This window comes from Gymnoscopelus microlampas (assembly GCF_963454915.1).
Source record: "Gymnoscopelus microlampas genome assembly, chromosome: 20".
In the NCBI taxonomy this organism is placed as follows: domain Eukaryota; kingdom Metazoa; phylum Chordata; class Actinopteri; order Myctophiformes; family Myctophidae; genus Gymnoscopelus; species Gymnoscopelus microlampas.
Window position 1 is genome coordinate 19228817 of NC_139957.1, and position 22545 is coordinate 19251361.

The 22545-nt window shown below is 40.5% G+C and overlaps 3 protein-coding genes across 5 annotated transcripts; 1 reads left to right on the forward strand and 2 right to left on the reverse strand.

Moving 5' to 3' along the window:
• The first annotated feature begins 26 nt into the window (after nt 1–26).
• On the forward strand, nt 27–6241 carry LOC311036567 (uncharacterized protein). Its single transcript, XM_084045332.1, has 13 exons — nt 27–290; nt 807–926; nt 1476–1595; nt 1883–2002; nt 2789–2908; nt 3066–3274; nt 3673–3718; nt 3928–4061; nt 4285–4416; nt 4645–4759; nt 4935–5069; nt 5170–5295; nt 5924–6241. Exons 1-13 carry the CDS (start codon nt 89–91, stop codon nt 6076–6078), a joined length of 1734 nt encoding a protein of 577 aa, XP_083901458.1. The 5' UTR covers nt 27–88; the 3' UTR covers nt 6079–6241.
• Nucleotides 6242–6370: 129 nt separating this feature from the next.
• On the reverse strand, nt 6371–15531 carry map7a (microtubule-associated protein 7a). Of its 3 annotated transcripts, XM_084045323.1 has the most exons (15): nt 15411–15531; nt 13883–13993; nt 13561–13635; nt 13286–13449; nt 12630–12729; nt 12066–12182; nt 11600–11763; nt 10777–10901; nt 9655–9896; nt 9245–9425; nt 8719–8887; nt 8469–8573; nt 8306–8356; nt 7961–8171; nt 6371–7402 (listed from the first exon to the last, which is right to left on the reverse strand). In XM_084045323.1, exons 1-15 carry the CDS (start codon nt 15502–15504, stop codon nt 7392–7394), a joined length of 1920 nt encoding a protein of 639 aa, XP_083901449.1. In that variant the 5' UTR covers nt 15505–15531; the 3' UTR covers nt 6371–7391. The 3 variants fall into 3 exon arrangements, with proteins under 3 accessions (XP_083901449.1, XP_083901451.1, XP_083901450.1); XM_084045325.1 differs by lacking the exon at nt 12066–12182; XM_084045324.1 differs by lacking the exon at nt 12066–12182 and having other exon boundaries at nt 11600–11787.
• Nucleotides 15532–16690: 1159 nt separating this feature from the next.
• Nucleotides 16691–21294, reverse strand: LOC311036571 (pre-mRNA-splicing regulator WTAP-like). The gene is made up of 8 exons (XM_084045338.1): nt 21168–21294; nt 20216–20264; nt 19977–20032; nt 19810–19868; nt 19566–19693; nt 19258–19436; nt 17696–17850; nt 16691–17541 (listed from the first exon to the last, which is right to left on the reverse strand). Exons 2-8 carry the CDS (start codon nt 20243–20245, stop codon nt 17018–17020), a joined length of 1131 nt encoding a protein of 376 aa, XP_083901464.1. The 5' UTR covers nt 20246–20264; nt 21168–21294; the 3' UTR covers nt 16691–17017.
• Nucleotides 21295–22545: the final 1251 nt, after the last annotated feature.

Below are 22545 nucleotides of genomic sequence, written 5' to 3' on the forward strand. Positions count from 1 at the left end.
GTGTCTGTCTTTGTGCAGGTTGAGTGTGTTCTTGCCAACTGTTCCACACACTTATCGAACATACATACATTCATTGTAGTCAACTGTCATGGCCTCTGGGCTTTGTGGAAAGTGTGCACAGTTGCTCCGAGCCTTTACTGCTCATTTCCAGAGGTTTTGTACAGACTTTGAACAAAGGATAAGGGAGCTGGTCAGAAAACTGTCCCGATGCACCTGTCTGGAGAGACACACTTCTCTCAAAGAGGAGAAAACCACGGATGAGCTGACGTTGTTGCATCTCCTGGATAATGGTATACGAGAAGGATTGACCCTTTTACTAGAACATATATTGTGGGTGTTTCTGTTTTGTTTTATGTCTAGGCCTACTTGTTTATTTTTTTTATTGATGAGATCTATGACTATTATCTAAAATGTCTCTAGTATTGATTAGGCTGTATTGTTACTAATTGAAATAGCATGAAAATTATTCATCTGGAAGTTAAAACAAAACAATGAATTATCTTTTGAGATTAGATTATTGCTTGTCCTTTAGTTTTTTGTTTTAATTAGTTGTTTATTATGTGTACTTTATTGGGTTATCCTTGGTGAATAAACTAGCTGTAGTTTACAGACCTTTTTATTACTGCTAAACGTGTACAAAACAAAACAAAGTATCAAAAAGAATAGTGTAGTTTTACATAAGCCAATCATCTTGATGTAAAAGGTAAGCTTTTCTCAGCTCATTCGAGTAGGACAGACCGTTCTTGGCATGGCATAATTAATTTGTTGACATTCTAGTAATTATTCACAATTCTATCTCTTCACAGATCAAGAAAACCCAGCAGTCAGTCAAGAATGTCTGCAAGCACTGAAAAGACTTTCATCCTCAGATGACTGTGAACTACAACGGGCTGCTGCCTTGTATTATTTACAAGTTAGTCAACAATGTGAGTAGACAAACAGATTTGTATGTGAATTCTCGCATGCTGCATGTGCTGAGCAGTTGTATGTCAAATGCAACTCATTGTTTGCACCTGAGGTTTCTGCAGCATCATGTCACCATTGTTTTAGTAGTGACATACTCTTGATGACGGTTATGACCAGTATTATGCAAATGTACAACTAAGTGTTTCTCATAAAGGATAGAAGATTCTTAGGTTGGGATGATGTAAACATGAGAGGAAAATTTGCCTAACAGATTTACTTTAGTGAAACCTTACAATATGCATTATTAACATAACATTTCAATTAAAATGAGTTGTACTGTACAAAAAAAGAAAAAAAGATTACATCTATTCTTACGCAAAATGTATCCACACCACCACATGCAGTCCTACCTTTCAGAGGGGTGTGGGTTAGTGGCTTCTCTTGCAGATTTGCGCTGGGCGAGTCTAATGAACCAAACATGGGGATTTAAATTAACCATGGCCACCAGCCAAATTCGCCAGAGTCGATTTCAACCCCCAATACTCAACTTATTTCCTTATTTGTTACAGTGGAGTCTCCTCTGCCAGTTGCCTTCCTAGAGCCATTGATGGTTTTGCTTCTGTCAAGTGATCTGGATGTGCAAAAGACCACCTCTTTATCCTTGGTCAATGTGTTCGCAAAGAATAATGGTAAGACAAGACAAATGTTTTGAAAATTGTAAAACCTTTTGCCTATAATGACTGATGCCAAAATAGTGATGCCAGGGTTAAAGTGGTTAAAGTAAGCCTGCAGACAGTATCTTTAGGGTTGTTTCAGCATTTATCGAACCAAGATTGTTCATATACACACTCATTAAATATACATTATTGTAGTTTTAGGATTTATATCAGAGGCTGGGTGGTCATTGTGGGTATACCCATTTCTGCTGTTGATTTGAACAACCTTATGTGTTTTCCTTGTTGTTGTTTTTTCCCAGTCTGTAAAGAGTTAGTGATAGAGATGGGGATGCTGGTGCCTCTGCTAGAGATGTTCCAGTCTGCAGACCCCACTGTTCAGTGTCACGCATGTGCATGTATTGCTATGCTGGCGTCGTCAGGTTTGTATGGATGGGAGATTTGAAAACAGCTTTTTATTTATTTGAGTAAAACAGGTTATCATAATGCCCAAAACAATCCATAACCTTTTCATACATTTTCATGACTTGATTATAATGACATGAGACCACTGTCCACCGTTCTTGAATGTTTGTCATTCCATGCAGCTGATTTATGTAAAGGTTGCTAGCAGACAAACTGGATTTAAAAAGTAAAACAATATAAAAAGGGGTAAAATAATTTCTGCCCACACCCCAGTTTCACTTCAGTCATTTGCAACTTATCTTCATATAATTAGTCCTCATTAATGCTCATTATAAGATGTTTACTCGCTCTGTGTCTCAGAGGAGGGCTATGGACCGTTCAGAAATCTCCCTACCAGTGACATCATCAGTATGCAGGTTTGGTCATTTTAAACCTCTTTTTTTTTACCAATGCAAGAACAATGGCTCCTATTTCAACATGCTAACTTTCCAGGAAGACAAAGTCTGTTTCTTTTAGCCTGGAATCCCCATCGATTATGTCACTGGTAGGTAGGTTTCTGAAATGTCCATAGCCTACTAATGAGACGCAGAGTGAGTACACGGAAATTGTGTCAAAATTGTCTCATCTTAATTAGTAAAGACCAATATTGAAGTGCAGGATGGTGATTCATTAGGGATTTTCTACAGATATAGTGACAGTCAAACATGTGTTGGATAATTTCCTGCCTTAACAATGGAACTTAACAGACAGTACCTGTATTTCAGACCGTTGTGTAATGTGCGTTTATGTGTTTCTTTGTACAGAATCAAACAGAGAGGCCATTGTGTCTGATGGAGTGATATCATTGCTAGTTTTAGCAAAGTCCTATGACTCTCGAGTACAACAAAATGCCGTTTGGGCCCTGTTAAATCTCACACAATCAGGTGGGTACTGACCTGATTTAATGTGTGAACACTATACGCAAAGCACGTGTCATGCCATCTATGTTCTGGTTGACATTGTTGCAGTTTTTTCTGTGTACAATATTCAAATACATAGAAATTGAATTGTTACCCAGTGACGTGTCCTCTATTTTTCCAGTCTGGTCTATGAGGGTCTTATGTCAAGCAGGGGCTATTCCTGTCTTGGTGCTTCTATTGCAGTCCTCAGATTGGGAAGTTCAGTTTTACAGCTGCTCTGCTTTATGCAACATCGCTGTGGTCCAGGAGCATCATTCAAAGTTACTGGGCATTGGGGATCATTTCCTCTTGAAGTCCCTGTTGACTCTCATGTCTTCTTCTGTGCAAAAGGTAATACTCAACTCACCAACATTAGATATGGCTTCACAGCACTGTCTGTAGAGACAATGCACAGACATTCTCTCTCAATATATAAGTTCAAGTTGGGGCAGGTGCCGGCAGCGGGTGGGAGTGTGTTGTTTGTCTGTGGCCATAATATGATCTGGCGGGTGTGCAGATCAATGGGCGCAGTTACAGTACAGCCCAAATACGGACATGTGCAAATCGGCATTGTTAGGTCAGTGGTTGAATTATTTAATATTGAATCTTATAATTAAAGAATGTGTTTGCACTGTGCTGTGTCCAGAGATTCTATCAAATGACCCGATTGTGACAATAGTTAATCCTGACAGAAACTGAGTAAACATTTGCTTGACCAGTGATCATAAACCTTTTTATTCCATTTACAGAATTCATCCCAAGCATGCAGATGCCTTCAAATCCTTTCTGAGAATGGTAATCATAATGGCAATTATATTCATTTGACCTGGGGGTGGGGTTTTGTGGGAGTGTTAAGAAGAGTAGACCAATACTTGCTTTTTTTGTTTTTCTTTATTGACACAGACAGTAAGAAAGAATAGCGAGAAAGCATAAGAGACCACTAGTGGATACAGATTTGATGTAATTTACAGAGCCCCATGCTGTATGTTTTGTTTTATTTTTAGTTCTGATTCAAGGACAGCTGATGGAGCTGGACTGTGTGCTGCCACTCAAGGCTGTGCTGTGTTCTTCTAGTCCTGCATGGGCAGAGTCAGCAATAACACTGCTGTCTTCACTGTCTGCAAACCCACAAAACAATGTAAGACTTCATATGATAGATCATCATGATAAGTTAAACAAAAATGTTTTCATTAGTTATGTTGATGAGGATTCATTAGTTTGGCTGCAGTCATCAAATAATAAACAACACAGCACAAAACATGGTACACCACAGAATTATAACACGTGACCACATGGAAAAAGTGTGGCAAAGTTACATTGGAGCACAAGGAGTCATTATTGTATACTGTTTTCAATTTCAGGAGGCCCTGTTGAGTGAGGGCATTTTGAATGTGGTCGGCCGGTTGCTCCATCATCATAGAGTCAGCTCAGTTATCATTACTAACGGCTCTACCACAATCACCAACCTGTGTAGGACCAGCACCGGCCAACAGGTCAGGCTAGTGCTGCTATCCAATCTCATTGGTTTTATAACTCTTGACCTTTCTTGCTGCCAAGTGTTATGTGATTGAATTGTGTGCAATTTTGTACATATTTCTTGTGGCTGTTGAGCTCTTTCATCACATAGGTCAGAGCTAAGGGTCAGCCACAGAGTTGCATCTTTGGACATTAAACTTCAGACATTTGAGGGAAAAAATAACGTCTTTGTCATTGATATTCAGGCTGTGATGGAAACGCAGTGTTTATCAGGACTACTTCAGGTTCTTGTGTCTCCTGTTCCCTCAGAGGAGACTTTGCTGTGTGTGGCATCATGCCTACATCATCTGATGTCCTGGGGTGAGTGTTCTGGGTGTGTGAATTTGGCTGTCTCACTGTCTTATGAATGTTTGTTCTGGAACTATATTCATCCTGTGTTCCACTGTAGCCTTTAGACAAGTTGAAATTGATAATATGCTGCCTTGTTCTCTAATTTACTGAATTATGTGACCTGAGTTTCATTTCACAATTTCAGATACACTTCAGTCTCATTTATCAAAAACAATAACGTCGGAACAAGTTTCAGCACTGGTGAAGTTGTCGGGACAAATGGGAAATCCCCGGTTGTCATACATTTCTGCTGCCATCATAAGCAAACTAGAAATGGATGGTAATGTGATTGCAAATAGAACTCAGTCTCCAAAAGTATTTAGATTTTACATTATAAATATTCATCTTTCATCGTGTTTAAACTGGAACACTTTATTTAGGGGAAGTCATCCAGTTGCTGAGACCTCACTACGCTGCTGCCTCAGAATACCTATCGATGTTCCTGAAAAATGAGGAAGTGAGATTCCAGCAACTTGGCATAGCAACTATATACAACCTCAACAAGGGTATGTATTTGTTTTGTAACTGCAGTCAGTTACTCCACATACAGTACATACTGTACATGTTATGGTGTTGAGAGACATAAGATGACAGAAATGGCGTGACATGACTAATGGACAGATACTGGCTGGTGCAGATATAAAACCTGTGGATTTATATTTGGGGGGCACTTTAAAGCCCTTATTTGATAGTGACAGTGGAGAGAGACAGGAAATGGCAGGAGAGAAATGGGGAAGGACATGCAGCAAACAGACTTGTGTCGAATTCTAACCCAGGCCGGCTGTGCAAGTACTGAGCCTTAATGGTATGCGGTCTACTAGATGAGTCACCGGGACGTGCTGCAAACCTGTGGCATTTTGAAACGGCATGGTGACCGAATATAGTTTATTTTATATATAATTTATATAGATTTGTTCACATTGTCATACTTGTCTGATCCCTGTAATTGTACCTAAGCCAAACCTGAATAAAGCCTAATTTAAACTCCATAGAGGAAGATGTTGCTTGCTGACAATAACTGATTATCAAGCGGGCACGCAAGAGCATCGCAATGGAGTATAAATGAAGGTTTAGTCATTAATATCCAATCAGGAATGATCAGCCTGAGGATTGACATGCCGTGTGACTCTGCAGATGGTGATTTTTCGGTTGTGCTGGCTGGCAGTGGGCTGCAGACACAGCTTTGGAGGGTGCATGCACAGACAGAGGAGACAAGACGTTTACTCCAGATGATTCAGCTCCCTTCTTCTACATCTTCTGACCTTTCTTCTACTGAGTGCAAATATTGAGAGATGCGTTTACTATGAATTGTGTCAGGTACTAATCCTTTTTTGTTTTGTTTTTATGTACTGTATTGTACATGAGTATCTAACTCGACTATGATTCAAAGGTAAGCTGTGCTAGTCAGTCATATGAGAAAGGATGCACTAGCCAAACTGATTGAAGGTGCTAAGTTTATGTAGAAAATATAGCAGTAGTTCTTTAGATGGTCTGTTTGTCTAATGTTTAGTTTGTGTTTTTCTGTGTTTCATTTACCTCATATTGTTAAATCGACACATTAACTGCCAAAGGAGACAGGCATGCTGCATAATACCAAGTTTAATTAATATGGAATATACTTTAAGTTTTAAAACAGGTTAAGAAGTTTTATACTTGTACAGGTTTTATATTTAATCCATGGACCAGTGTAGAGAGTAAGGATAAACCTATAAGCAACAGTTAATATATCACACATACCTTTTTAATGAATTGCAAACAATATTGTTTTTTATATTTCAATAAATTCATTTAAGCCCTATTGTTCAAGCCTTGCATTGCTTTAAAACGAAAGCACAATTTAAAAGAAAGGAACAGTCAAGACATTAAAAGCTATAGTGCAATTATTTTCTCTATAATGATGCACAGAAAATGGGAACAAATTCCATAGCAGCTTTGAAAAATCACAATTTCTATACAGAAATCAAGGGGGGTAATGGCAAATTCATACCTTGTCGTATGACACTGTCCGTCACCAAATTTAACCAGATTTTCAGTTAAATTCTTTATTTTTGGCGAGCAGCATGGTTGTACGACAAAGTATAAATAAGGCTTCAGACAGGAAGTGAACTATCACTAGCAACCATAACACATTGTTCAAAATGTAATACTAGTGCAAACAGTTACTACTACCCATAATTCCACAGTGACATAACTGAGGAAGGAAAAGTGCTTGAATAGCAGCATTGTCGAGATATCAGGAACAAGCTCAAGCATATGGCTGCAGTAAATAGTTGTGTTTACAGAGACAACTCTTGCCACAACTGATACACTATACCTGCTAGTAACCACTCGGGTGTCTAAATCTACTACTTGCCATTATTAGTGCGAAGACTGGTTGGAATAAATCTCTGCAAATTGCTGTAGATAACCCATGCTTGTGCCACTGCTAAATCAGGGAAAAGTGAAAGAAACACAGACATCATCCTTGTTAGGTCGGGTTTTAGGTGGTAGTGATGTTGACATGCTCTTTAGGAGTGCAGGGCAGAAACATGGTCTTGTTGTAGTCATTCCTGTTTCGCAAAGAGACCACAGCGCTGCTTTTTAGGGTTGCCAACCTCCAAGGTCAGATGACTTCTAAAAAAAGAGAGAAAAAATAGAGAATACAGTACAATAACACAAAGTAGTTCAAACTAATTCAAAAGATGAAGACCCTAGTGACGATTCACAGATCAGTAGATTCAAGGGTCTTACTTGAAGTTTTTACACGTAGTCAAAATGTACAATTTATTTTGTGGCTTAGGTGTTAGGCTTAGGTGCAGTAAGTGATATATATTGGTTAAAACAAAATGTAATTTGTTATTCATTGCTGGAGTGTTTGTTTGATGACAGGGAGACCCCTGTTACTGAACATGAGGAGAGAGAACTCGTGTAGGATATAGGACAAACAAGTGTTTTTTTTTATTTGGAAGTGATGAGACAAAAAATATACAGACAAATAAATGGGTTCTCTCTCCTGACTGGATTCAATTGGTGTGCCACCTGAAAATGTATTTTCTGTTTACTAAAGAGCTGGAGAGACGGGGAGACCCATTACTGAACAAACAGAGCTATTTGACACTTATTTTAGCAAGAACATATCAGCGCCTTTAATGTCCCAACCTGTATTGTAGTGCTACGTCAATGACTTCTCACCTGCACGTTGATGTGTCTGAATCTCCTCCAAGCTTGTCAAGGTTCGGAGTGACCTGCGTTCTTTAAAGGCCACAACAGGGACCATATCCTCCATAGCATTCAGCACTTGCTGCGGAGGCTTGGCAACTTCAGCTATTGTGCCATTATGCACAGGCTCTGTATTTTCCTTTGGTTGCACTTCATTAGGCAGTATCCTTTCTGGCATGGATTTCTAGGAAACAAACATTAACCCAGTTTAGTCAAGGGGTAGGCTCTTGCCTCTCAAACTGGGGTTTTGGTTGATGTCGGTCATGCGTCAGAGATCCCTAAGGCTAATGTGCGGTTTTAGACAGTCATACATCTTACCGTATCTGCAGGCTCTGTCTTCCGTGTTCGCCGCATGATCTCTTCAAGTCTCTGGAAAAAGACAAAAACATGGTTAAAAAGGTTACCATGGTTGGATTATCTCTGAAACTGGTGTTTATCACAGCCAAGCACTCTTCACATTACATTTTTAAACTCCCATCACCTTTTTCCTTGCTTGTCGTGCTTCTTCTTCTTTGTGAGCAAGTATTTCTCTCTCTCTCTTCACTTGGGCAGCCTTTTCTCTCTCTCTTTCTTGTTCTTCCTCTCTCTGAGTAAGCGACATAAGTATACAGTATGTGTCAAAAACAAAAAACAAAAAATCATTAAAAGACCAGTAGTTGGGCAGAACATAATATTTATACCTGCAGACATCAATCCCTATACTGTATATGGAGTGTATTTGAACTGCTCACCTGCTTCAGGAGAAGAGCGGCTTCCTTCATAGCCAAGGCTCGTTCCTCCTCAGCTTTCCTCTGCTCCTCTTCCTCCCTCCTCCTCTTCTCCTCCACCAGATGCTGAGCCTCTGCCTGTAGACGTGCTTTCTCCTCTACCCTCTTGACCTCCAGTTCTTCTCTATGCCTCCTGGAAACCATGCAGCAAAATATGACAAGATGTCCATTTTATGACTCATGACAACTACTCTCCCCCAAAAATTGCTAGTAATAAAGTAAAACCATTATTGACGCCATATGATATGTACAGTATCTTTATGGGCAGAATACTATTTCAGACAGTAATATTCTAAGTGTCTATAAAGCTGAACTGCAATGAAGCCCCAATGAAGTTATTTCTTGAACTGATGTAAACTATATTAACTTTAGTGCTGTCCTGTAGTTGACTACAGTGCATAAGCAACAATCATGCTTCACAGAGTAACTGCATAAAACACAGTGTAATATGTAAGTGCATGTGACAATAACAACCATGACTACTTCCCACCTGTCTGCCTCTTCCTGCAGCCGATTCTGCTCCTCTCTCTCCTTCCGGAGACGGGCCTCCCTCCGTTTCTGAGCCAGGACACGTGAAGCCTCTTCTGGGTCTGTGGTGCCGGCCAAAGGCCTGCTCATGGGTTCAGGCAGGGGAGGCAGTGGAACTGAAGGGGGTGTCATCTGGAAGGAACCTGGACATAACAACTGGTGGTCACGTTACCCAAAGCACCTTGTATGCTTACAATCAGTAGTTGTTTGGGTTGTTCATACGTATCAAACCTTTAACAGCAGGACCACTCGAGGCGAGAGGGATAACAATTTCATGACTAACTGTTGCACACATGATGGAACAGCTCTAGTGTTACAAGCATTGTTTTGCATCTTATTTTGTGTTGGAAGTGTATAGTTTTGGATGCTTACATCTCTCTTCTTCTTTTGTACTGGTCACGGCTTGTGTTGGAGCTGCTGGCGAGTTTGAACGTGGAGTCTCTGGGGGACTCACATCCCCTATCTCCTCTTTCAGACTTTCAGCTGGCGTTCTAATAGGCCTCATGTTGCTAGGAGACAGGGCGGAGATACACATAGGAAGCTCTTCTTCTGGGACTGATGGAAGCTCCAGCTGTAGAGGTGTGGACAGTCTGCTGCTTGATCTTCTGCGAGTCCTTCAAGATCAAGTGTCCAGGTGGACCGTTTTTAGGCTTTATTATTTGTCCACATTACTTTTTTTTTATACCAAACACATTACAAACAGGACGCACAAATCACAAAACTACAAATACAAACAAAATATATGGATGACAGTAATAGTACAATGTGCTTAAAAATAATAGGACAAACCATAGGTAGTGGTACAGTTTTGGAATTATAGTTCCAGCCCAGGAAGGTTATTCACAAATATTATAAATGGGTCCCAGGTTTTGTGGAATCCCTCAGTGGGGCCATTGAGAGTACATCCATTTTCTCCACTTTGATATTCTGCATGACATCTATAATCCACTGACTATGTGATGGAGGTGTTACATCCTTCCACTTAAAAAGGATAAGACGTCTAGCCAACAATGATTTGTCCACATTACTGAGGTTATGTATACCGCATATAGACAGTTTAAGCCAAATATGTTCATGTTGCTAGGAGACAAACCAAAACTTGGATACTTCCGGTTGGCTGGTTGGTTAATATGATTTGTATTTGTACTTGAAAATCTTGAAAGCATTTACGGCCCACCCACAATCTGACCATTTAACACGGCAGCTTATAGGCTGCCATGTTAAATGGTCAGATGATCGGTTGGCTGCATGCATTTTCAGAGCATGTTTATTTGAATGATCAATCAATCCAGATCAATGGATCGATCGATGTTTTAAGTTCTTATTTATTGGTATCACTTTTTAATATTAATAGTTATATTGTCATAAATCTTTTTGTGTTTTGGCAATTATTTGGAGGCCCACTCGCAATACCCTTGGGCCCTGGCCCACAGGTTGAGAATCAGTATCCTACAACACACAAATACTAAAATAAAAGAATAATGATTTGCTTACCGCTCTGGCGATGGTGATGCTGTTCTGCTCTGTGGTTTTGTGATTGGCTTCAATGTGCTGTTGGCAGTGGGTGGTTTGCTGGTTAAAATCTTCTTCTTGAGCTCTTGTGGGCTTCCTGGTTTGATCTGATTAAGAAAGGAACAAAAAAAAAAACTTTCTCAGAACACATTTTTTACATGCTCCCTCTCACGCCTCTTTTGATTCAGAAAAAAACACAGCAATGTGGTGGTATATTAGATTCTGGCACTGTGCACTGAATCTAGAAAGGCGTTAATCTTCTGTTGGCAAAATGGCAGCATGCTTCATAGTAAGAATGCCTGCATTCTTCCTTATCCAGCCACTTAAAGTGTGAATGCAGAGCGTTCTATGCCACCATGACGGTGCTTTTCATAAGTGAGTGCAACTGTTGTGTTCAATATATTTTTTGTAGTGTTCAACTACAGTGCCAGCTATATAAGCAGTAATTACACTGTGGTGCAAAGAGAGAGAGAGAGACTATGGTCGAGTTTTGGATCGAACGAGCAATGCTTTAATAGCGAGAGAGAGTGCGAGTGACAGCAAGGCGGCCTGTGCCCTGCCTGTACCCGTGGCAAAAACTGTTCAATGACCAAAATGCTTCAGAGCAATGTTGACATAACTTGAGAAAGGTGAAACTAAATTAACTATGATGCAAGCGAGTTAAAGCAGCGCAACTCCATTTATTGTGGTGTGTGGGTGAGTGATAGAGAGAGGAGAGACAGTCTCTTCAGACAGACCACCCAGGACCCAGCATGTTATCAAAAGAAGTATAATGTTGAAAGTCAAAGGAGACCACTGGGATTACCTGTGCTGGATTGATGCTTCTGTTGCTATGGCTGGGCGAGGCAGACGCTCTCTGTTGAGCCGGACTGAAGTGGTGCCCTGGTTTTTGATTGCCGATGGTGATGAGGGTGGTCATGGTGGTTATGGGGTTGTTCATGGTGGTGTTATTCGTGGAGTGGTATGAGACTGAACGGCGACAAACATGGACAACTGAACCATGTTTTAGTGCCGTTGTTGGGAAACAATGAAGGGGAAATGTATGCAAAATTGAGGAAATGTGCGAAGAGCATAAAAAGCATCTCAAGCAGTGTTTTTGAAAAGATACAAAAGAGAAAACATTAGAACAGTTAGTCATCCAAATTTGTTATGAAGAGTCTGGAAGTTAGTTGCTGTAGCCATCATTTAATTATTGTGGGAATTAATATTGATAACAGCACAGCTGTAATGTTTAAATCATAAAGAATGCTATATATTCTTGGCAAGAGTACCTTCTTCTCCTGAGTGACAACCAGCACTCTTGCTCCTGGCCAGATAGGAGCATGTGGGAGTTAGGAGGCGACTGACCAAGTTCTTCTCCCATGTAGTCAGAGGCAAGCGGCGTGGAACTAGCATTAGCAATTAGTATACAGAATTAGATGCTGCAATAACAACTGAGGAAAAAGCAGGGCAAGACTGACAATGTTACAAAGAGCACATATAAGTATGCTTGGTGTTACGTGTTTAGAAAGATAAAGATTTAGTAACAGTTTACAATGGCATCATTTCAGTGCATCAATCAACCAGCCTATGGAAAGATATGTAGTAGGCCTATGAAAAGAATACTTAAGGGACTATTTGGGTGTACAGTACTAACAACACAATATAAATACAAATAATAATATTCATTCTATTAGGCCTGAGATTTATATTAACACATTGTTTTATTGTATGCTTTTTCCATAGGTCAGAACTGTACCCAGGTCAGTACACTGGAATAATGTCCTGTAGACTCAAGTGTTACCAAACATTTTAGTAAGATGGAAACCCATCTATCCTTATACAGTATACCCTACCATTGTTCTTGCTGAGCTGTCTTCCACGGCAGTTCTGCTGGTTCTGCTGGGCCCGTCGGCTCTTCTCCAGGGTTCTGCGCACTGCAGATTCATATCGCTCCTTCATTCAGGAAAAAATAGCTTTAATGATACTACTTGATCTCACCACAGTGACCACTATGGTGTAAAATCATTGACTACATTCTGCATAGACAGTATGGATGGAAGTAAGCTCTCTAGCTTTGTATTTTATCCTTTTGTCAGGTATGTACAATTATGTTAATACATATTCAGTTTTTCCACAAAGATGTCAGCCAATCAATCAATAAATCAATCATCATGTCTTCTATCAATTGAAATCACGAGTAAGCATCTATGACAAAGGGCCATAAAAATATGAATTAAAAAAACAAAAGTGGCTTGATTGGCTCAGACACATGACACCTTCATGTGTTTCCAGTTCAAATCTGCTGCTCAGCCAATCAAACGAAGCTATGGGAAAATTAATTGGAACAGGAAACAGGTATGCCAAATAATGCCACCTTCTGAGAACTGGGACTACAATTATGCACAGAGCCAAGCATATCATGTGTTTTGGGTGCTATTGGAAACTAACTCCCCCCTTTTGGAACAATAAAATAGTGAATTCTATGCCAGACTCAACTTCAAAAACTCACTTTCTCCTCCTTCAGTCTCTGCTTGCGCTTCTCCTCAACGGCAGTGCGCCTCCTCTCTTCCTTTATTCTCTGCTCCAGGAGTTTCTTCTTTCGCTCCTCCAGTTGTTTCTCATGATACTGCCTGGCTCGTTGCTCTCTCTCCAGCCAGCTCAGCTCCCGAGAGGCTGTGAACATCCGCAAAGCAACAATAATACCCATTAACGCATTCATACTGTATATCACTTTTGGGTACTCATGATTAAAAGATTGTGCTTGCATAACAGATGTTGACATACCGAGGAACTTCTCTTGCTCCTCCCTCCTCTCTCGTACCAGCCGCAATCTTTCAGCAACATTGAGTCCATTTGCCCCTAGAAAACCAGGAATTACTAGGTATAAAACAAATATATTGCAGCCACTTGAAAAATGCAATTATTTCCATAAAATAATTCAAATTATAAGTCTGAAGGTTAAGAAAAAGAGATGCCAAATCAAAGCAGTCAGTAAAAGTAGATCATACTATTAATCCAGGGTTCTAATAACATATGAATTCCAAAAGGAGTCTCAGTCTGCTCAATAAATGCACAACCACCAGGAAAAAATAAAGCTTTATCAAACCAGCACTGTTGCGTCGAGTGGCTGTGTTACTGATCTGGGCAGATTTGTTGGCAGAGGAAGTACAAGCAGTTTTCTTTGTCTGTGTATTTGGCTTGATGTTTGCAGCTTTTCCTAAAACGAGGAGGAAAAAGACCAACGTCCTTCAGCATGGTATGATACTGAGGGACAAAAATAGCATCAGCTCCCACCTGGGGTTTCATTCCAGGTCTGTATTACCAGACATGAACAGCATTCCTTGGTCGTCTTTATAAGCGTACATAGGGGAAAACTAAACACAGGACGTATGATCCCTAAACGTATCTCAGAACTAGAATCACCATTGAGCTTATTTGCAATGTACACTCCCGTGTTCTAGGAACTTCACATGGTGTTCGGTTTACATGAAGGTACAGTATACAAACAGATTTTGACAAAGATGACTATTTTCACATAATATAAACCCATATACCAAAACCCTATACCAACAAAGCACAATATGGTCCAAAGGCAAATTAAGATGCTACATAGAATTAAAAAACGAAACGTTGGAGCCAGTTACAGCAGATGATCAAGTTGAACCATGGAATAAATGAATTATCTTGCTAGCAAGACATTATAAACCCTGTTCACACTTGCAAAAACAGACTCACTCTCTAATAGTTTGTCTATTATACAAATACATACACTATTATGGATAATCATTATATATTCAATGCGCAATATGTACTGTAAGATTCCAAAGACATTCAAATTGTGAATATTATAGAACAGTATGGACATAAGTGTATCAATGGGGATATTTAATCCTACCATCTATTAATTAGTATAGTATGTGGTGGTAACTCCATCTACCAATTGGTATAAGCACTGTAAGATGCACACAACTACCTGAATTTAGCCCCTGATGGTTGCTATTATGGACTATGATGGCCCTAAGGTTATCGGTAAATGAAAGAGCCATTGTGAGCTGTGAGCTGCTTGATAAGAGGCATAGAGAACAGGCCAGCACCTGACCAGTCCTCATGGCGATGATGACTAAAACAAACAAACATGAGATCATTATCAAGGATCAGAACAAAATGAACCCGGGGCAGTCATCAGAATACTGTATGTATACTGTATATAGAAACACAATAACACGATGACATAGTGGGTATATTATAATGATAACATAGTGGGTATATTTCTCCCACTGCTAAAAAACATAAACAATGTCAGGCAAACTGTTATTTTTCTTTAGGTGTATTATGTAATCACTGCCACCGTCTTCCTCTGAACATGGGCTCTCAAAACCTCCCATATTTAGAGAGGGATGCTAGTCCCCAAAACGGCAATTCAATATTTACCAACAGAAGAATTTAAATCATTATGTTCCATTCATGTTTCATTTGTCACCAACATGCTCAAAAGATCCAGTATATAGACCACCATATATTGCAATAAGCCCCTGCTAGGATTCAAAGTACAGGCTTATTGTGAGTGATGATACTGTAAAGAGGCTTTTCTTAAAAGATTAAATAAAAATAAGCATTATATGGTAGCTACTAACCTTCCAGCCTCTTGGCTCCCTTCTTCTCGTAGGTTCTGTTAGAAAGCGGTCCCTGTGATGGAGGGGTGCCACTGTATTTCTTCTGCACAGCCATGCTAGGCACTGAGCCCCGACGACATACCACAACTCTGGTACTCAACACTCTGCCTTCAGCTTTCTCGTCCTCCTCCTCCCTCCTGTCAATTTCTATTTCCAGATGCCTCTGGGTCCTCTCCTCCAGTGAGCGCGTGCAGCCGTTCAGCCGAGCTTGCCTCCTGCATCAGCTGCTTGCTGTGCACTGCAAACCAATTGAGAGAAAAGAAGAACAAAATAGTGGCGAGCAATTGCAGCCATGTAATCCTCAGGGAAATCTAAAGAAAAATAACCTTCCTCTCCTATTTGTGATAATGCTACACAACTCTGAAGACTCATATCCTCCCTCGGTTGAGGCTAAAATGGTCAATTCCTTTTAAAAATCTCACCCTAGTGTGCTGCTCTGCTTTAATTGCATGTTGCAAAGCTGTGTTACTTTAACTCTGCCCACTGTACTCCTCTTCTCTAGATGCAAGCAGCCAGAGGGATGTAGAGTTCTAGATGCAAACAGCCAGAGTTCCTAGATGCAAGCAGCCAGAGGGATGTAGTTTCTAGATGCAAGGAGCTTCAGGCATGTAGTTTATAATGCAAGCAGCCAGAGGGATGTCAAGTTTCTAGAGATGTAAGCAGCCAGAGGTATATATAGAGGTTTGATGGCAGAATGAGGGAGGAAAAGCTGAATGCCTGTAATAGTGAATGGTTACCAGGACAGCAGTGGTTCATGCACTTGCATATGCACTGACATGTACTGATAGGGCATTTCACCGCTCTAATGCACTCACTGTCCTCAATAGAAGAGAGCCACTGAGAGGATTCTTTTCACCCATTTTACCCATAATGCTCCACTGGTAAATGAAAAGATGCTACCACTAGATGGAGGGCTTTCCTTTTCAAGATCAAGCTCACTTATAACTTAATAATGGCATTCATGTGTTATTGCTGGCTCTGTGCAGGGTCTAAAATTAATCTGTATACTGACCTTTTTTATTGCAGACCTAACATGAAAAGCCCATCATATCTGCGTCATAGGATAATGAAAATTTTATGTTCATGGGTAAACCTTGTAACTACCCAATTCCAGAGATCAATCATATATTATATTATCTAACAAAAGAACTTGGATAATGAGCACAAATATAGATTTATAAAGTCCAACTTATATGAACGATGAATATTTGTAAAGCAAAAAAGTAGATTCTAGATTTTATGGACATAAAAATTTATTGTAAGTAGATCTACCCCTCTTCAAAAACAAACAAAGGTTTTCTTTACAATAAACAGAAAATCACAATCATATTGATAAAAGAAAATAGCAGCACTTGACAAAGTTCCACATGACTTTAAATAATGACATTCCTAGTTTAAAGCCTAACATGTTAAGACAATGCTTTACAGTTTCATGGAAAAGTTGTCCACCATCGCTGAAAGTACAGTCTCCGTCTCATCCATTCCTGGGAAGTGCATGCACATATTATAACCTAAGGGGGGTAGGGGGTGAATCATGATTTTCTATTCTAATAATGTCTCAAAGGAACCTAAATTGAAGCATCCAAGCCGTTCAGGACATGGTGTGACTCTGCAGTCCTGCTACCCTTCCCTGCGGGTGTCCTGTCCTCCTGTGAGTCTTGGCTCGAGTCTGCACCAAGGGAATGTTGTGTGAAAGAGGTCTCACTACCAGTGGGGGAGTCAACTGTCTCATAAGCTTCGCTAAGCTGGCTCACAGCACCACTGTGGTTAGAGTTGGACAGTTTCCTATCTGTGTCAGTGGAGGGGGATGGTATTGAACACTGCTCGGTGTCACTGTTGCCCGTTTCCCTGGCGGGCTCTGTTGCCATCCTATGAATGGGGCTTGCGTTGCCTGGACTGTTGGTGATCCCTTCTTGGGAGTCCTTGTTGTGGGCAGGGTCTAGGTGGCCCGGGGTGGCATGACTTCCTTCAGGGCACTGGGCCTGCAGGGCCATCTGCTGCCGAGCCTCCTTCAGCTGCTCCTGAAGGACCAGAATGGTGCTCTGCATGCCCTCCACCTCCTCGTCCAGCTGGATGATGAAGTCATTAAGCTCTGTAGTGTAACAGACACCAAAATAAAAAAAAGATAGAAATGAAAATATGAGTGATGGAACAATAATACAAAATCTAGATATAGATGTAAACAGCAATGTCCCTGGTGCATGATGTGATAATGTGAACTATTATCAGAAAAGGCATCTTCTCACCATCCTGGCTGTTCTTGAGCTCACAACTGTATTTCTTCTGAAGGGCCAGTTCAGCTTCCAGCTGGGCGATTCGTCCCTGGGAAAGCTGTCTACCCAGTTCCTGGTTCTCCTGGATCAGCATCCGACACTTAGCCATCAGCTTCTTCCCCGTCTGGCTGCAACGGAGAGTTCATACCTTAAACAAGAGGCTGGTGAGAAAGCAATAAAATAATTCTTTTTTCTAAAGCTAATAAACCTACTAGCTTTCATTCTGGCTCTTCAAGATTGTTTCCTCCCCCTATTAGCATTTTAAAGCAATTCAGCACTGAATGTAAATCCCATTTTTGTTGATTTACCATCATTTAGTCCCATCAACAATCTATAAATGTATTGTCAGAGTACACTCAATGTTTTTCAACAATACAATTACTTCTGTTGCAGAACAATTAGGCTCAATGCTACTGAACCCACTTATATGATCAACTGGCATAGTCAAATTTATAATAAATGTAACTGCAGTGCATGTACACAGATTTTGTTCAAATAAAACCATAAACACAGAACACCTATAGTTGACGATAACCCATACAACATGTTTCAAATATATTACAAAGTTAAATAACTTTGTGACATAACAAAAGGAAGATTTTGTCAATTTGAAAATGGAGGAAAACCACTCCAACTGCCTACTAGTCCTTTCCTTATTTCACATTTGGGTTACTGATTAGGCATTTTAAATACAGTTCATTTTCAAAAGTAAACCAGAGTGAAAGAAGAGGAACAACAGTGGTGACCATATGAATTTAAGAGAATTCATAACATTAATTTAAATTCAGATTAATAAAATCAAACTGTCATACCTGGACATGGCTCTGGCTCATATTAATGACAAACTGATGTTCAAGGTGCCTCCTGTGTCAGCTCAACTTGTAGCAAGCCCAACATCACTCCAGAGACCAACAACAGTCTTTAGTATTTATACAGTTTCTGGTGCCTCATGAGCAGCTCCTCCATATCAATTCTCAACATCTATACTTTTTTTGTGGAAATGTATGGTTTTGGCTGAGCATTACGGATTAATAATTAATTATTGAAAACCAAGTACCTGTAGTAGAGGATATATTACAGCTATATAACAAAATGTTATAAGTCATTAGGCCTCCCATACAAAGTAGCTGTGCACAGGTGTTAAACCTCAGTAAACATTATAAAATGTACCAATCCTATTATCCATCCACAAAGAGTATAATGTTGTTCCTAACAGGGGCTCATTCGGAGGTTGAAAGCGACCATCTCTTCTGAGCAGTCCTGCTTCCTTCATGCTCCTTTGAGCTGTTATCAGTGTTCACCTGACAGTCTTTGACAAAGTCTATCATGAACGACAAGTGCAGGAGTGGGGGCGCCATGGATCAGGTAACGTATCTCCCTTGTCTCTCAACCTCTCTCTCTTTTTTTTCCTTTTCTTTAAATGTCAGTCATGTTTCGAACACATAGCATTTTCTGCCTTTCCCCACACTTTGCATTCTTGCAGGATGTGAGTTCTCTGGTCAATGTCTCAGCAGGAGGATTGTGGTTTGGTTTACCTATCAGGTGTAAACTTCCAAGCACTCAGTTCATTTTGGGCCTGCTCCAATCTGTCTTTAGTCTCATTCAGTTCAGTCCTCATTTTGATGAAAAACAGGTTGACGGACGGGTCTAGCATGGACGATCTCAGCTGGGCCAGACTGGGTTGTTGAGCTTGCTTGAGGTACTGAATCTGCGTCTGGATAGGAGCAGAGGACAAGTGTCACATTCAGCCCATGCAGCTACCCATCACTGCAGACTTCAACCTTCAAACATGTCTGCCAAGGCTGATGATTATATGGTTGAACAGATTCACAGTGATTCTCACCGAGCATTCCTGCATTTCCTGCTCTTTCGTGGCAAGCCTCATGACGAGGATGTTCTCCCGCCGCGCAGCCTCCTGTTGCTGCTGCTTCAGTTTTTCCTCGGACTCCCTCAAGTTCGTAACATCATTTGCTGCAAGACAGAAAATAGTGATGATAACCACTAGTAAATTATCAGTGCCCGGGGGACAAGCCAGAAAAAGCTAAGTCTGTTTCATAATAGTTAGTGGTGAAGATGAGAGAGCTTACAATTTATCGCTGAATATTTTCTTTCCAGAACTTCGACGTATGCTTCGTCCTGCTTCCACCTGAAAAAAGAACAGCAGCATCGTTCAAACACAGCGCTGCTCATTTGGGTCAGTGGGTGCCTGTGGCATGTACGTGTTGGACTCAGTCCAACTGTAAGTTTGTCATACCTTTCCCAGAGTTCCTCCCGGCTCAAGCTGTTCAAATCAGATTCATTGAGACGGACCTGCGAAAGTGGAATAAATAAATAAGAGTATCATGAATTGGAAGAACATTGCGAGTTCGGACTACTAGGGCTTCATGGGGTTGATCAAGCCTAAAAGTAGAAAACGGTCGCAATGAATGTAAACTATTCATTTAGAGAAGATAATCTAGCATTGCTGCTAATGGCAACAGTTTATTCACTCACCTTTTTGGGCAAAGGTTCGTCGTCAGTCATCCTGCGGGCGCTGGGTTGGCTGTGAAACAAAATGTTTTTCATCAATTGACACCAGTGGTGGAAAGTAACGAAGTACATTTACTTAAGTAACATTTTTGGTATATCTACTTTGCTAAAGTATGTCCAATTTTCAATCCTTTACATATACTTCTACTCCACTACATCTCGAGACAAATATTGTACTTTTACTCGACTACAATTATTTGAAAACTTTAATTACTAGTTACTTTGTAGATTTTGATTATTACCAAACATACATTAAACACTTCAGCCCTATTTAAACTTTGGCTATTTTCAAAAGATTTGAATACATTTTAAACATATGATTATAAAATGGGACATTCTGCATGATGAGTACTTTCTACTTTTGATACTTTAAGTACATTTTGATTCCAACTATTTTTGAACTTTTACTCAAGTAAATTTTGAATTCCGGACTTTTCCTTGTAACTGAGTATTTCTACAATGCAGTATTGTAGCCATGGTTCACATGACGCTCATGTTTCAGGGCTAGCAGTATTGATGCTTTTACTTAAGAAATGTGAGTACTTTCCCCACCACTGCTATCGGTTCGCTAGCTTAGCACACTAAAATGATGTTAGCTAGTTAAGTCTCCACGACTGTTTATCTATCTATGGTCCGACTGGATGTGTTGAGCAGCAAAGCTAACTATTTAAGTTAACGACGCCGATTTAGCGCAAAACCAATTACAGCGATAATAACCACTCGGTGAGCTTGTAAGGAAAAGTACAATTCTAGCCCTGCTTTAACCTTCACTTTCAACTTAATGATAGCTGACCAAGTTTAGCATGGAGGCTAGCTAGCTGCATTAGCAAGCTGCTGGCTAATGTTATGTTGCTTTTTGTGAACAATACAGTCGACCAAACTAACAAACGTTAGCTAAATGATGTTAACTTCTTACCCGAACGCAGTGTTGTAGAATAATCGTTCCGATAGGCCCTGAATGACTGTTGAACTAACAGTTCAATGACTATGATGATGACTGCAGCCAGTCCTCTCTGTCTGCAACAACAAGCCAAGCAGTTAACGGTACAACAGTCTAAGGAGGACCATTCTGTTTTGTCACCACTAGGTGGCGTTTCCATTCATTATTTCACTGGTTCTCAATCTGGGGGTCGGGACCCCCAGGGGGGTCCCCACATGATTTTTTGGGGGGGTCCCCAGATGAGGCTCATGTCCTCCGAGGTGGAAAGACTGGTGACACGGGGTTAAGGCTCATGTCAGTGAAGTGACACTTTAAGTCCCTTTTAATACCTCATAGGAAAAAATAAACCAAACCAAAAAAGACCATTCCTGCATCAAAAGTAATCAACAAACTATACTATAAAAACTGGTCAAATATTGGCCAAATTGACAAATAATATAAGAAAGGGGCAAATATTGTGAAAATAGCCGATCTACATGCTCACGTCACGAGGCGTTGTGAGCTTGTAGATCGTTTTTTTTCACAATATTTATCTGTGGAACCAAGTCAAACTAAATGTAATGCCTCAACTCCTACAATTCCAAGTGCTTGTCAGGGTGGGGACTGGGGAGTCCCCAGTTCAAATATGATTATTTTGTCCACGGCCTGAAAGGTTGAGAACCACTGCAAGATACTGTATCTGGGTAAGATGTACCCATATAGCTCAATGGATGTACGCAACATGTAATTTGACATGACATCCGCAATGATTGCTGAAGCTGACCATATGGAATATATCCTGTTGAAGGATAGATAGAGTTAGATCGTGGTATTGTATGGGTGGCAGACTTGGACAAAGGAATCTGTCTCTATGGCACAAATAGCCCAATCTCATTAGTATATACGGCCCCTGTTGGGATAAAGCAATTTGAGATGTTGTAGTTAGTTTGTAGGCTCTATAACGGAGACGTTGGCCGATTGTCCTTGTTTAAGGCCATCGTCACTTGAGGTCAAATGTATGTGCAATTTCCGCCCAGGAAGGCCCTGACTTAGGCCAGGGTTTAACATGAACACCAATAAGGACAATAACAAAGGGCCGTGTCTTTGTTTCACAGACAAAACCAGCCAGAACCCCCCCCCCCCCCCCACCCACCCCCTCAGTATAATGATACACTACACCGTGGTCAGGTGATGTACCCACTGAGCCACTGGAGCACAAACCAGATGACAATAACTCACAGGCAACCCAGCCAGCCAACAGAGGGTTTGGGACACTGCACGCCCAAACGGGATAAGATTGCATGGTTGGTATCAGGTCCTTGTGTGGTTTACCCTAGACGACATTGGGAAAGGTGTCACTTTAGGGCTCAGTTGC

What these genes read in the sequence shown, in the direction of transcription:
- LOC311036571 (XM_084045338.1), bottom strand. Translation starts at nt 20,245, where the DNA reads ATGACTGACGACGAACCTTTGCCCAAAAAG. An exon ending in AGGAAATGCAGGAATGCTCG is followed by an intron (nt 19,437 to 19,565) that starts GTGAGAATCACT and finishes GCTCCTATCCAG; the next exon opens with ACGCAGATTCAGTACCTCAA. An exon ending in GCTCAAGAACAGCCAGGATG is followed by an intron (nt 17,542 to 17,695) that starts GTGAGAAGATGC and finishes GTTACACTACAG; the next exon opens with AGCTTAATGACTTCATCATC.
- map7a (XM_084045323.1), bottom strand. Translation starts at nt 15,504, where the DNA reads ATGGCTGTGCAGAAGAAATACAGTGGCACCCCTCCATCACAGGGACCG. An exon ending in CCGCTCTTCTCCTGAAGCAG is followed by an intron (nt 8,574 to 8,718) that starts GTGAGCAGTTCA and finishes TCGCTTACTCAG; the next exon opens with AGAGAGGAAGAACAAGAAAG. An exon ending in AGACAGAGCCTGCAGATACG is followed by an intron (nt 8,172 to 8,305) that starts GTAAGATGTATG and finishes TTTGTTTCCTAG; the next exon opens with AAATCCATGCCAGAAAGGAT.
- LOC311036567 (XM_084045332.1), top strand. Translation starts at nt 89, where the DNA reads ATGGCCTCTGGGCTTTGTGGAAAGTGTGCACAGTTGCTCCGAGCCTTT. An exon ending in TGTCTTCTTCTGTGCAAAAG is followed by an intron (nt 3,275 to 3,672) that starts GTAATACTCAAC and finishes TTCCATTTACAG; the next exon opens with AATTCATCCCAAGCATGCAG. An exon ending in GGACCAGCACCGGCCAACAG is followed by an intron (nt 4,417 to 4,644) that starts GTCAGGCTAGTG and finishes ATTGATATTCAG; the next exon opens with GCTGTGATGGAAACGCAGTG.